Source organism: Heterocephalus glaber, unplaced genomic scaffold, assembly GCF_053883595.1.
Source record: "Heterocephalus glaber isolate CG9 unplaced genomic scaffold, H.glaber_assembly_v1.0 deba00001428, whole genome shotgun sequence".
In the NCBI taxonomy this organism is placed as follows: Eukaryota; Metazoa; Chordata; class Mammalia; order Rodentia; family Bathyergidae; genus Heterocephalus; species Heterocephalus glaber.
Window position 1 is genome coordinate 28540004 of NW_028258293.1, and position 14061 is coordinate 28554064.

At 38.0% G+C, this 14061-nt stretch overlaps 1 protein-coding gene across 3 annotated transcripts in view; it reads left to right on the forward strand.

The window, feature by feature from the left end:
• Nucleotides 1–14061, forward strand: part of Paaf1 (proteasomal ATPase associated factor 1) — a 33469-nt gene that overhangs the window by 786 nt on the left and 18622 nt on the right. Inside the window, exons 2-6 of one of the 3 annotated variants that reach the window (XM_004863261.4) lie at nucleotides 1042–1082; nucleotides 3642–3745; nucleotides 10104–10193; nucleotides 12877–12975; nucleotides 13613–13763. In XM_004863261.4, coding sequence (XP_004863318.1) covers nucleotides 1042–1082; nucleotides 3642–3745; nucleotides 10104–10193; nucleotides 12877–12975; nucleotides 13613–13763 — 485 coding nt within the window. The remainder of the gene's footprint in view (nucleotides 1–1041; nucleotides 1083–3641; nucleotides 3746–10103; nucleotides 10194–12876; nucleotides 12976–13612; nucleotides 13764–14061) is intronic. The other 2 variants (XM_087211317.1, XM_021243195.2) reach the window with 2 other exon arrangements.

Here is a 14061-nt window from a genome sequence, read left to right on the forward strand (position 1 = left end):
CATAAGAATTTTTAAATTTGAAACGGTGGAAATGAATGAAACATATCCTCCTGCACTTAAAAATTTATACCTTGTTATGTGGGTTTAAAATATAACACAAATTATTAGAACATAGAATGTGATAAGTAATAAAGGAAGAACAATAATATATATTCAGTGCTGCAAAGTGCTTATGAGAAAATGTAGGGTCCATATCAGAGGACAACTGATTAAGATTATGCGGTTGGTCATGTGATTGAATGTTCCTATCAATCTAGAGCTGTCTTTTTTTTTCCTCCTTTGTTGTACTTGGAATAGAGCCAGAGCCTTTGCTCTGAACAACATCCCCAAGGCCCTACCCCCTTTTAAAAACTATTTTGATCTTGCTAGGTCTCTGGGCATTAACTTGTGATATTCCTGCCTCTCAGAGTGCTAGGATTACAGACATGTGCCACCACACCCAGTTTAGATCTTTCTGTTTTAAAAGTGTAGGCCTTCAGTGTTAAGAGTGCAAAGATCAGAATTTGGAAAATTGGGGGGGGGGGGTGTTGCTCTAAAATGTCAAAAGTCAGTGTAAGGTGTTAGAAGGTATCTTATTGTGTAGTAATCCCAGATTTCAATTCCTACATAATAGCTAGATGACTTTGGGAAAATCACTTCTCTCTTAAATTTCAATTTTTAATGTTTAACACGGGAATAATAAAGTATCTCGTTTGGTTGTTGTGAGGATTAATGCAGTGTGCCTTGCACAGGATCTGGTTTACAGTAGTCCCAATAAATACCTAAATATAAATAATCTTGGATTTTTCAGAGTGAACTCTGTTAGTGAAAGTATTTGAGCATTGATTTTACAAATATCTCTTAAATACTCCAAGTATTTATTGTTTCAAGTAAACAAATTTGAATGTCTTAGAAGAATCTATGCTTGATGTTAGGTAGACTAAATTGTGTCTAAGTACTATGAACAAACTGGAAATTATATGACCTTTTTCCCCCTTTTGTACCAAGGGCATCCTATTCAGCTTTGTAAGAGCATAATTAGGCTTTTGTTTGTCTTCATAGGAAAGATGAAGGGGAGGCCTGGCTGAGCTGTCACCCCTCAGGTAATGCTCATAAATCTATATGGTCTTGCTTTAAAGAAGATTTACTACTCATAGAACAAAGCTCCCACTTTCTGCTGGTCCGGCTTGTTTGCACATGCTCATAACTTTTGACATTACTCTCATACCTCCATTCCAGGAGAAGGCCTTCAGATTGCTGTTCTGTTTGGAAGCCACAGCCATTCATGGAATCATTGCTAATGTATCTTAATCAATCCCTTGGTTCTGTGGTGTCATATTCTAAACACTTCTACAGCTTTAGTTGTGACCGTATTAAAATAAATAAATAAATAAATAATAATTCCACCTATAAAAAAATTGTGACTTTACTGATGATAATTAGACTTATAGTGTTTGCCCTGACCTCTCTTCAGATGCAAGCAGAGATTGAACAGTTTGCTAGACATTTCTGCTTGAAGTTCTCACTGTTGTATTGAGTAACTTGGCTTTAGTACTAAAGTCCCTGGACACATTTGTAATCAAATGGATTCTCTTTCTTGATTTTCTCTTTTTTCTTTCCTCTTTTCTGTACCAAGGATTGAACCCGGGACTACATTCTATTACTGAGCTACATCCTCATCCCTTTTTATTTTTTATTGTGAAACAGTGGCTCATTGAATTTTTCAGGTTGGCCTTAAACTTGTGATCCTCCTGCCCCAGCCTTCCAAATAGCTGGGATTACAGGTGTGAGCTACCACATCCAGTGATTTTCTTATTGGTTCAGTTGCTGTCATTCTTCTGTGAATCAGAGTGAAAACTTAATTACTTCACCCATACAGCTGTCAGAGTCTTAGCAGTTTTTCCCCTGAATGGTACTCCTATGTTGTTCTTGACTATTCAGTTTGCATTATAGCCAGTGTGGTACCATTCCAAAGCCAAACCACCTTCCTTCTAAAGTCTTTAAGAAAGTTTTGTTTTACTGTTTGTCATTTCACATGTCATTGCTATATTTTATTTCTGTGAAAAGTTAAGTTTTAAACAGTGTTCTGAGGAAATTGGTGCTGCCTAGACAGAGAGAGTGGTAGCTAGAAGAACTTAGGGGCTTTGTTTTGTTTTTCAAAGATGGGAAATTGAAGAAAATAATTTTTAAAATATAACTTGAAGTTAGGGTAGAGAAGGACTAACTGAAGTCTTAGAGGAAAGAGGAGATTTAGCCTAAGAGACTAAGATGAAATAAAATGAAAGTGCAGATATAGATAAATGCGTAAAATGTGATAAATGTGAAAAAGTAAATTGAGGGTATCCTACAGCTTCGATTTCCTTGTGAAGTTACAGCTAGTGTCAACTCATAAGGAAGAAGGTATTTTTGTTTTTTAAATAACAGCTTTATTGAGATAAAATGTGTTCTATATGTTAGTTACTTTATATATATTTCACTTCATATTTCATATCCTTAGCATAAGATTCCGTATTAGATCTTCTCTATTCAAGACTTCTACCCTAAATTGTGAGTTCCTTCATGAGTTACCCTTCACCTACCTTTTCTTTTTTTTTTTTTTTTTTTGTACCGGGGGTCGAACTTGGGACCTTGTGCTTGCAAGGCAGGTGGTGGAACCACTGAGCTAAATCCCCAGCCCTCACCTACCTTTTCCATGACTGCTATGACCAAGTTGATGCATTCATTGATGCCTCCTTTCCTCTTGTTCTGTTTGACTTTCTTTTATACATGCTATATGTATAAGTGCATCTCCCCTTCTCTTCTGTCCCTTATCTTAATCCTAACCAGGATTCCTTTCAGAACCTCTAGAAAGCCTCCTTTATGTGAATCCATGATGGTTTCTACTTCTCTCTTACTCCTAGAACTTATGTTTGGTGCAACACTTATTTACTGAGTAACGTATAGCTGTTTCTGAACTCAAAGACTCTAGAGTCTAACCAAAAAGCCAGGCATACAAATTGTGTTATGGGATATTACAGATGTGAATATATAAAGTTCAAAAGAAGAATGGAAAACTTTTTTTTTTTTTGAGACAGGATCTTGCTATGTAGTTCAGGCTATCCTTGAACTCACCATATTGTGCAGGATGGCCTGGAACTCTCAGGGATCCTCCTGCCTCAGCCTCCCGAGTGCTGGGATTACAGGCATGGACCACATGCTCAGCTGGAAAACATTTTTAATTTCATTCTTCCATCTGCATATATTTATATGAGGGATAATATTTCACTTAGCTCATATGACTGCTAAAATCAGTATTCTACTTAGGGAAATTTTCCAGGTTACTGAAGCTTAATTCTTCACTATGTATTATATAGTATATATACTGTGGATAGATACATATATACAGGTTGGACTTCCCCTTTCACCCTAGAAGAATTCCATTTCATGGCCAGTAAAGGAGATTGCTATCACTCTAGCAGATTTTTCTACAAATATTGTATCTCTCAATCTTTGTTCCTGACTTTTTAAGTCTTTTAAATTAGACTTGCTCTTTCCACTTTCAATACAGGTATCTTTTTGTTTTGGGGGCCAATTTTATGGGCATACTATCTATATAGATGCCTGAATTCGGTTTTCAAGAAGCAGAATATTTTTTTGAGACATACTTCTGTTGTGCTGTATAGGGAAACCATCTTTGTATGGCAGCCTAACTTGTCAAGGAATTGGACTAGATGGCATCCCAGAGGTTTCAGCTTCGGAAGGATTTATTGTGAATGAAATAAATAAGGTAGGTTTTTATTTCTTCTAGATGGCAAAATATTCAAAACTATGGTCAGACCCATATATCTACTTCAGATCTTTATATTGTTATCTGTGTTTCTGTGTCACCCCCAGTTCTTTTGTACAATAATCATATTTTTTGCTACCTTTGAATGTTAAGGATTTTCTTTTTCTCTTTAGTTACATTTACTTTTTTTTTTTTGGTACCAGGGATCAAACTCGGGACCTTACACTTGCAAGGCAGGCAGCAGAACCACTGAGCTAAATCCCTGGCCCCTAGTTACATTTACTTTTAAATGGAATCAGATTTCCTCTAACTTCCCTTATACCAGTTCTGATAATGCATGTATATGTTAAATTTTCTAGTAGCTATATTAAAAAGGTAAAAAAAAATAGATGAAATTAATTGTAATCTCTTAATTAACTCAATATTTCTAAAATATTTCAATTTGTAATTAATATGCAGATTTATTAGTGAGATATTTTACTTTCCTTTTCTTTTTTCTTTTTTTTTTGGTACCAGAGATCGAGCTCAGGTCCTTGCGCTAGCTGGCGGAACCACTGAGCTGAATCCCCGGCTACTTTCCTTTTCTTAAAATTTCAAAATCCCTCAATTCACAGCACATCTCAGTTCACACTCATAATTTTTGTTGGAAATATTTAATCTGTATTTACATTTCTTCAAATTTACAACTGAAAACAGAGTCACAGGTGGTGAATATGGGGGTGTAGCTTCGTGGTAGAGCACATATTTAATATGCAAGAGGTCCTAGATTCAATCCTCATATACACAAGGAAAAGCTCCATTGTTTTAGCTAAGTGTGTGTGCCTATTGTCCCAGCTACTCAGGAAGCTGAAGCAGGAAGATCACTTGAACCTAGGAATGGAATTTGGGACCTTGTGCTTTCGAGGCAGGCGGTGGCACCACTGAGCTAAATCTCTGGCCCCTTGAACCTAGAATTTTGGAGCCAGTGTAGGCAACTTTTTTGGGGGGGGGATGTAGGATTTCATTATGTAATTCAGGCTGGCCTTGAACTCACTGTGTACCCCACGCTGCCTGGAATTCGCTGTCCTCATCCTGCCTCAGAGTCTCAAGTGCTGGCATTACAGGTGTGCGCCACCATCCTTGGTGGCAACATAATCTCTTAAAGAAACAATAGATCCATACCTAAGAAGTTCCAGACTTACCCAGAAGTTTTTCAGTAATTGAATTGAGAAATTGAATATCAGTTTTTAAATTGAACTTTAAATAAAATTTTAAATTCCAAAAATTATTTAAAATTTCATTCTGTATTTGCACTAGTTGCATTTCAAGTATTGAATAACCTGATGTAGCTTGTCCCCAGCGTAGCCTCACAGTCTGTGTGGAGAGCCTGCATTAATTGTACTCTGTAACTTTCTTATTTGTCTTTGAGTAGATGACAAAGCTGTGTTGCAGAATCCATGATCTCCTTTTCCTTACTCATTTCAACTGCTGTAGTATAACTAAAACTTTTTGGTTGTAAGGTTTCTTTTGTTTTTGTTTTTCAGTAATGGAGATTGAACCAAGGGCCTTTGCACTGAACTACATTGCCATCCTATTTTTATTTTTTTATTTTGAGACGCAGTCTCACAAAGTTTCTAAATTGCCCAGGGTGGGCTTGAACTTGCAGTCCTCCTGCTTCAGCTTCCCAGAATGCTAGGATTATAGGCCTGTGCCATCAGGCCTGGTAGTTGTTAAGGTGTTTTGTGTATACTAACAAGAATAGAGATTAGTGTGTTTTTGTATACAGGATTTCTAGCAAATGTTCATTCATTACCCTTTTTGTGCCAAGTACTAGACTACATGTTATTGTATTTTTTATATTTGGGGTTTTTGTTGGGTTTTTTTGGGTACTGGGGATCGAACTCAGGACCTTGTGCTTGTGAAGCAGGCAGCAGAACCACTGAGCTAAATCCCTGTTCCATTTTATATTTGTTTTTCAAAGCAGCTGTGGTTATAGAAAGTGTGAGAAGATCTGAGTTTAAATCTTAGTGTGCTTATTAACTTTGTAATTTTGGACAAATAACTTACTTAGTTCTCTGAACTTCAGTTTCCTCACTTCTGTCACAGAGATAACATGGTACTTTATAGGTTGACTAATGGAAAGTAAGCCTGCATAGGGATGAAACTGCAAAATGTTACAAAAATTACCTGTTGTTTACCATAGCAATCCTATGGGATGGGAATTTTAAATTTCTGCTTTGCAGATAAGAAAACAGACTTTGCAAGGTGTGGTGGTACATGCCTGTAATCCCAGCATTAGGAGGCTAAGGCAGGAGGATCTCAGCAAGTTTGAGGCCAGCCTAGACTACATAGTGAGTTCAAGGCCAGCCTGAACGACATAGTGAGAGCTTGTCTGAAAAAAACCGAAAAAAGGGGGGGAGGGGCGGGGATTTAGCTCAGTGGCAGTGCACCTGCCTCACAAGTGCAGGGTCCTGAGTTTGATCCCTGTTACAAAAAACAAAAAGAAAAAGAAAGAGAAAACAGACTTTGAGACTAATTAATCCTTAGTAATCAAATCAGACTGTATACTGGAATTGAAACCCATTCTATTGATTGCCAAGTTTAACACTACCTTGCAAGCCTATATTTTTCACAGGTTTGGTGCCAGTATCCATCCACAGCCTGGATGCTGACTTTTTCCTTTTTTCTTAAGGTAGATATCGATGTAAATATATATTTGCAGTCCACCAAAAAATATATACATACTTCTGGAAAAGAAAAACTTGTATAAATATAAATATTTTAATTCTAAATTTATTGAGACATCATAAGATTAATACAAGTTAGCTTTGGCTTCTACAGTTACAAGAGGTGCTCAAAGTGGTGGCCATTAGCTTCCAGATATTTATTAGTACAGCAAACTGCTGCTTGGGTAACCTTGGTCATTGAGATTGCTGCACATGCGTTTTCAGTTTCTTCTCTAAGGGCCGACAGTGTGGTGAGTTTTCTGTGATATATGACATCCTCTAGGGTCCCCCATATGAGTAACACCATGTTAAAAAAATATATACCATCTTTTCCTGAAATATGTGTACATTTTTTTTGGCGGACTCTATAGCCCTAGACTCGACTTTGGGTTTTTTGTTTGTTTGTTTGTTTGATTTTCAATTTTGAGACAAGAGTTTTTCTAAGTTACCCAGGTTGGGCTCAAACTTACACTCCTCCTGCCTCAACCTTCCCGAGTGCTGGTATTAACAGGCATGTGTCACCATGCCCAGCCCCAAAATTTTATATTTTATATGTGTAGCACATCTCAGTCCAGTCTCTACTTTTAATAGGAAATACCTGATCTGTATTTTTTTACTTCATACCCAGGCAGGGATACAATCCTTATCTCTTCAAACATCATTGCTAATTTCTACTGTGAACCTGCTGGGTGGGTTCAGACAGTTAAGTGCTTATGGTTGAGTATTTATTTGTTTCCTGCCATGAGTCACTTTGCTATTTGATGTTGCTACTTTTTTCTTTTAAACAGCAGATCTGTCATTATGCTTAAATGCTTAACCCTGGAGGATTAAAAAAAAAAAGTTTGACAGAATTTTATCTTAATGTGGCACACTCACACTTCTTCCCCTTGAATTTTGTCTGTTTTGATATCTCCTGCAGCTTTTTAAAATATTTTCATTAACAGTTTGCTTGTCTACTGCTGACATTGGAAGTGGTTCAACATTTATCTTCCTCTGTAGTCTGTGTAAAGATTAAAGGTTCAGGGCCAGGGATTTAGCTCAGTGGTTCCGCTGCCTGCCTAGCAAGCACAAGGTTTTGAGTTCGATCCCCAGTACCAAAAAAACAAAAAAAAAGATTAAAGATTCATTTGCAGGATTGATAAGCAGGAGAAAAACATTGATTCTTGAAATCTTTCACATAATGAATTCTTCTGAGAATAAAAGCAGTTCTTACAGAGACCTGAACACTAAGCTTTGGAGCTCCTTGTATCCTTGTTGGTCTGACTTGGACCAGGAGATATTAGCTGACACTTCATTTCTGTTACAGGAGGCAGTTCCAAATCTAGGTCAGCTACCTTGTAGCTATATTGGCTTTGTCTCATGATTAGAAGCACTCATTTAATGAAAGTCATGCAGGTTGCTGAGCATGGATATGCTGGCTAAGAAAATAATGTTTATGTAGACATTTTAATTGTCTTTTAAAAGGAGTAATGAATGACCTGTAATGAGAGCACACTGATTTTCAATAATGAGAATATTTTGATTTTGAAAGTGTTCTTTTTAATGAAGTATGAGGACCTGTATCTGTTGGAGATAAAGTGGTTCAGAAAATCTTAATTATTGAAAACATTTTCATTGTCCTAAAGAATTTCTAGAAACTCTAAAGTACTACTGCAGAAGAGAGGGCAGGTTAGGGCCTTTTGGTAAGTGTAACCTCTCAGCTTCCGATAGGTGGTATTCTGTTGGTTGGAGTCTTGTTGGTATTGGTGTTTTATTAGTTTGAGTAAGGGATGTTGCATTGCAAGAATCCTTGAGCACAAGTTTACCAAGCCCTTCGCCCCTTGTCAGCAGGAAGCAGCTCCAGAAGAAGAGACCTTTGTCCAACTATCATAAAACAAAAGCCTGGAATGATAGGTCTCCCACTACCTCAGCAGCTATTATGTATAGTAGCTGCCCTCTTCCTATCATGCCTTGCCCCCTCCCCTGTGTGACATCATGCCAAGATGGTTGCTCCCACTAAAGAATAAACCCTTCTTCCCAGCATGCCCCTGTTCCCGCCTAGAAAGTAACCTAATACTCGCTCACCTCCTACCATCTAGTGACATCACCGGCTCCTCCATTCCCTAGTCACTACCTTACTCAACCCCACCTCAGCTCCTACAAACCCCACCCCAGTCTCTATAAAAGACTGTCCCTGCCCCGACCATACTGTCTCTCCTTTGTTCAGAGACAGCCTAGCAGATCTATTCCCCTAGTAAAGGCTTGCTGTGGCTGGGTTAAAAAAAAAAAGTTTACCAAGCCTTTTATCAGTCCACTACATATTTACATAAAATGATTACAAATGCCCATTAGCTAGTCATATCACCTAAATTTAACTTTTGATTTTAGCTATAAAGGGTATGATAAAAAATACAGTAAATGTATTTTTAAAAACTTATCACAGTAAAAGACACACTGCCATTAATCCCCTTCAAAATATTCCACCTTGCCGGGATTTAGCAAGTGCAAGGTCTCAAGTTCAATCCCGGTACTAAACAAAAAAAAATTGCACCTCACTTCAAACATATTTACTCCGTGTTCTTGCCACTTTCTGAAGGAGTTCTAGAAGTTCTCTTTTGTGTCTTAAGTTGCACTGTTGAAGTTGCCTCAATGTATTGTATCTATTCAAAACTTTTACCTTTCATGGTCATTTTGACTTCAAGGAAGAGCCAGAAGTTGTGCCAGGTTCAAATGAGGACAAACCAAAATGTTTTTTACTTGCCTGCCTTTCCATTGGATGGCACTTAGCAGCACCATTCACTGTAGTTTTTAGACTTCTTTCTTTTCTGGTACAGGGGATGGAACTCAGGGCCTTGCACTTACTTTCGAGGCAGGCGCAGTGCCACTGAGCTACATCCGCAGCCTATCATTCATTATAGTTTTTTTTTTTTTTGGTACTGGGGATCGAACTTGGGTCCTTGCGCTTGAGCTGCAGGCGGTGAAGCATTATAGTTTTGATCACATCTTGTAGACGCTTGTGGAAGAGGACCTCTAAAAGTGTTTCACAAAATGGCAAAAGAAAAAAAAAAAAGTTCTTACAGGCAGCAAATTTACACCTTTTTTTTTGAGACAGGATCTCCCTATGTAGTTCACGCTGGCCTTGAACTCACTATGTAGCCCAGGCTGGCCTCGAACTCACAGTGATCCTCCTGGCTCAGCCTCCTGAGTGCTGGGATTACAGGCGTGCACCACCATGCCTCACTAACATAGCAAATTTGTTCTTAGATTTATCTTTTAGACTAGGTTTGAGGGCTGGTGCTTTTTCCTTACCTTCCTCAGCACTTTACTGTTGATATTCCTTTCCTGACTGCTGAGTGTTGGTGTTTGATTTTCTTCAGAAAATTAATGCTTTCTTGCTTTTCATTTATATTTTATTGTTGGTCTGTCTTCTGTGGGACCATTTACTTCCACATAAAAAGATACTGGCATCTCAGCAACACCATATTACATTGCAGCCCTCTGCAGTAAAAGGACTCCTGAGCCAAGGAGGAGTGAGAGCCTTGTGCGCTGGGAGAGGAGGATTAGAATGAGTATGCTTAAAAGATGAGGATTTCCTGTTGTCCTGATATTTTCTCTAAGAGGTTTTAATTACACTGGAGTAGGTTCATTGATGGATTTTTATCTTTTCTCTCTAGAAAAGCATTCACGTTTCATGTCCAAAGGAAAACGCATCTTCTAAGTTTTTGGCACCATACACAACTTTTTCCAGAGTTCATACAAAGAGTGTAAGTAAATGTACCAATAAGTGCTTTGCTTTAAAAAAAAAAAAAGTGTAAGTATGTGGATAAAAGAGAAAATATAATAGTGTGCTTTTTCCCCATTTTATCTGCTTATCTAGTGGCATGAACATTTTGTAATTAATGTCTTTCATTACTTTACGTATACGATGATAGAGCTGATGAATTATAATATGTTTGGCAAAACTGGTACTCAAGTCCACAGAGAGTATGTGTACAAAGATATTCTGTAATCTTAGAGATTACATGAAGTTTTCTTAAATACGTTTTTAACAAGCTACTTACCAGCTGTTGGATAATGATACAATAGCTGATGCTTATATAATATGTCACTGCTCATATTTTATTACCTTGCCTGCTAGATAGGAATATTTTCTCAAAATTCCAAATATACCATACTGAAGAATACAGTGATACCTTCGTTTATGAACTTAATTCTTTCCACAATTCTGGTTACAAACTGAATTGGACAAGAACCGAATCAAATTTCCCCATAAGGTCAACAACATTGAATTTGATTGAGTTCTCGTCAAATTCAGTTTGAGATCAGAATCGTGGAAAGAATTAAGTTCATGGACCAAGGTACCACTGTAGTTTTAAGTTTTTGTAATAAAGCCCTTTTTACTACCATGGGCCTTTTTGAAGCAAAAATAAAAGGTGGTGGATAAACTGATTGTAGCCTTCTACATCTTTATGTTATATTTTTAATTTTTATTTATTTATTTGGTTTTAGGTTTTTTATTTTGTATCAGGGATCGAACTCAGGACCTCACGCTTACCAGGCAGGCACTGTGCCCTATTTGGTTTTTGTTTTGAGACAGGGTTTTGCTTTGGAGCCCAGGCTGGCTTTGAACTCACGGTAATCCTTCTGCCTCAGCATCCTAAATGCTGGGATTACAGGCGTGAGCCATCATTCCTGGCTTTATATTACATTTTTAAAAAACTATTTTGCTAGGGCCAGGGATTTAGCTCAGTGGCTCTACCACCTGCCTTGCAAGCGCAAGGACCCGAGTTCAATCCCCGGTACCAAAAAAAGAAAAAAAAAAACAAAACTATTTTGCTAAGTGGTGGTGCATACCTCTAATCCAAGACTGAGAAAGATGACTTTGAGTTGAAGGCCGGCCTGGGCTACATAGTGAATTCAAGACCAGCTTGGACTACATAGCAAGACCCTGTCTCAAAAAACACCCTAAGATAAATAAATGATAGATAGATAGATAGATAGATAGATAGATAGATAGATAGGTAGGTAGAATAAAAGGCTATTTTTTTACCTTTGTTACAAAACAAACATCTTTAATGATGAAAATTTAGGACATAGAAAGTAAAAGAATCACTCTTTTTTAAAAAATTCACTCTTCTGTAAAGATAACTGTTATGCAACTTTTGTTATATAGCCTTTATTAGTAATAATAGTGATGATAACTAACATTTATTGATTGCCTCCTATGAGCCATCACCATGCTGACTTCTACATAGTATTTTACTTTATCCTTTCATCTTTTCTTTAATCATTTTACCCAAATAGATTTTTATAGTAATGGTGTTTTATATTGTGCTTTTTTTTTTTTTTTCTGAGATAGGGTCTTTCTATGTAGTTCAGATTGGCCTTGAACTCACTGTGTAGCCCAGGGTGGACTCAAACTCACAGTGATCCTCCTGCCTCAGTCTCCCAAGTACTGGGATTATAGGTGTGTGCCACCATGCCTGCTTTATATCTTGCTTTTTAATTACTGAATTATATATGTGTTATTCATTTCTTTTGGAAGGAGTACTGGGGATCGAACTCAGGACCTTACGCTTGCCAGGAAGGCAAGGCACCACTGAGCCACATCCCCAGCTCATATATACATTACTCTATATTATCTTTCTAGTATTCTTTCTAGTATTCTTTTTTTTGGGGAACCAGGGATCGAACTCGGGACCTTGCACTTTCGAGGCAGGTGAGGGAACCACTGAGCTAAATCCCTGGCCCTAGTATTCTTTTTTTTTTTTTTGGTACCGGGGATTGAACTCCAGTCCTTGCGCTTGTGCAGCAGGCAGCGAAACCACTGAGCTAAATCCCCAGCTATCTAGTATTCTTTTAAGAGCTGCGCAGCTATATAATTTTTCTATGAGTTTTCCAGTCTCATATTTCTAGACATATAGGTGTTTCCAATTGCATCATTTTGTGTTTTTATGAGTATAGTGTCTATGTCTATATATGCACAGCTGTACAGAGATATATATGAAAATGTCTTTGCTGCTACTTGAATCTTCATGGTGCATTTTGAAGGTTATCTTAAGTAAAATGGCAAATGATGGAAGCTGGGAATTGGTAATAGGATGGGGGAAACTTTTTTTTTCCAGTACCAGGAATTGAACTCAGGACCTTGTGCTTGCCAGGCAGGTGCAGCACCACTGAGCTACATCCCCATCCCTAGGGCGAATCTTTTTAGTTGAAGCCAGAGACTGCATATGATTTTTGTTTGGAAAAGTAAAACATGTTGGCCTCAGACTGTTGGGAGATTAGGGATAAAAATTCAGCCTTCTTATGACATGAAAGTTATTTGTATTAGGAAGCATAGGTGTGAAAAAGTTTTGAAGGGATTTGAAACAAAGGTGATTTATCACATATTTCAAGGGAACAAGAGCATTTCATACTCATAACATTGTTTTGTCTTTTGAACAGATAACATGCCTGGACATTTCCAGTGGAGGAGGCCTTGGTGTGTCTTCTAGTTCTGATGGGAGCATGAAGATCTGGCAGGCTTCTAATGGAGAACTCAGAGTAAAGGATTTGAATATATTTTTAGAGTTTTAGACTTGAAGGGTAGCCTGGACTGAGTCATAGAAGAATGACCCATTGTAAAGATACAGGACCACTACACTTCAGTTGATCTTTGTTTTCCCATTTGTTAATCAGAGAACTGTCCTCAAGATTAGTGATTGGCCAGACAGAATGGGGCTGTAGCAGTTGAGCCAGGCCAGTGAATGTCTTATGTGTGTGAACCCTTGGTTTAAACTGCCTTCTCTTGTCAGTTTCTAGCACAACACAGCTAGGCTGTTAGGCTGTGGCTAAGCCTTCAACCTATACAGTGGATTTTAAGAAGAGATGAGTAAGAGAGTCACCATGCCTCTTCAGCTCCTAATTTTTAAAACTAGACCTGGGGATAACTGTGAGAACTATGGAGTTCAGTTCTACAGTATCTATACCTAACTCTCAGGAAAGGAAGCCAGCAACTCTTAGAATATTACTTGGTAGACAAATAAGCTAAAAAGATCCTTTGGGCAGCTTTTTTTAAAAAAAATGTAGCATGAAGGAATAACATAGAGGTGTTTCATATAAGGGACCAAAATTATGGGAGATGTGAGAACATCAAGAGATGGATAAGAGAAGTAGCATGGCATTTTCTTTTGTTTTCCAGAGAGTGTTGGAAGGACATGTATTTGATGTGAATTGTTGTAGGTTTTTCCCATCAGGCCTTGTGGTTCTGAGTGGGGGAATGGATGCTCAGCTGAAGATCTGGTCAGCCGAAGATGCTAGCTGTGTGGTGACCTTCAAAGGGCACAGAGGAGGTAGGAAAAGCTTGTCTGATGGTCTCTATAACAAATCACTGCAACAGTAGAAACAGGAGCTAGGCATGATGATGTGCTTGAAATCCCAGTACTCACCTATAATCCCAGGACTCAGGAAGCTGAGACAGGAAGATTGATGCCACCCTAGGGCTACATAGTGAGTTCAAGGCCAGCCTGGAGTACATAGGGAGACCCTGTCTCAACAAAAGAAAACAAAATAAATTAAAATAGAAACAGAAGCCAGTTATTCACAAATGTACAAGTAATTCATCCACCTGGCCATTTGGATGAGCTACTG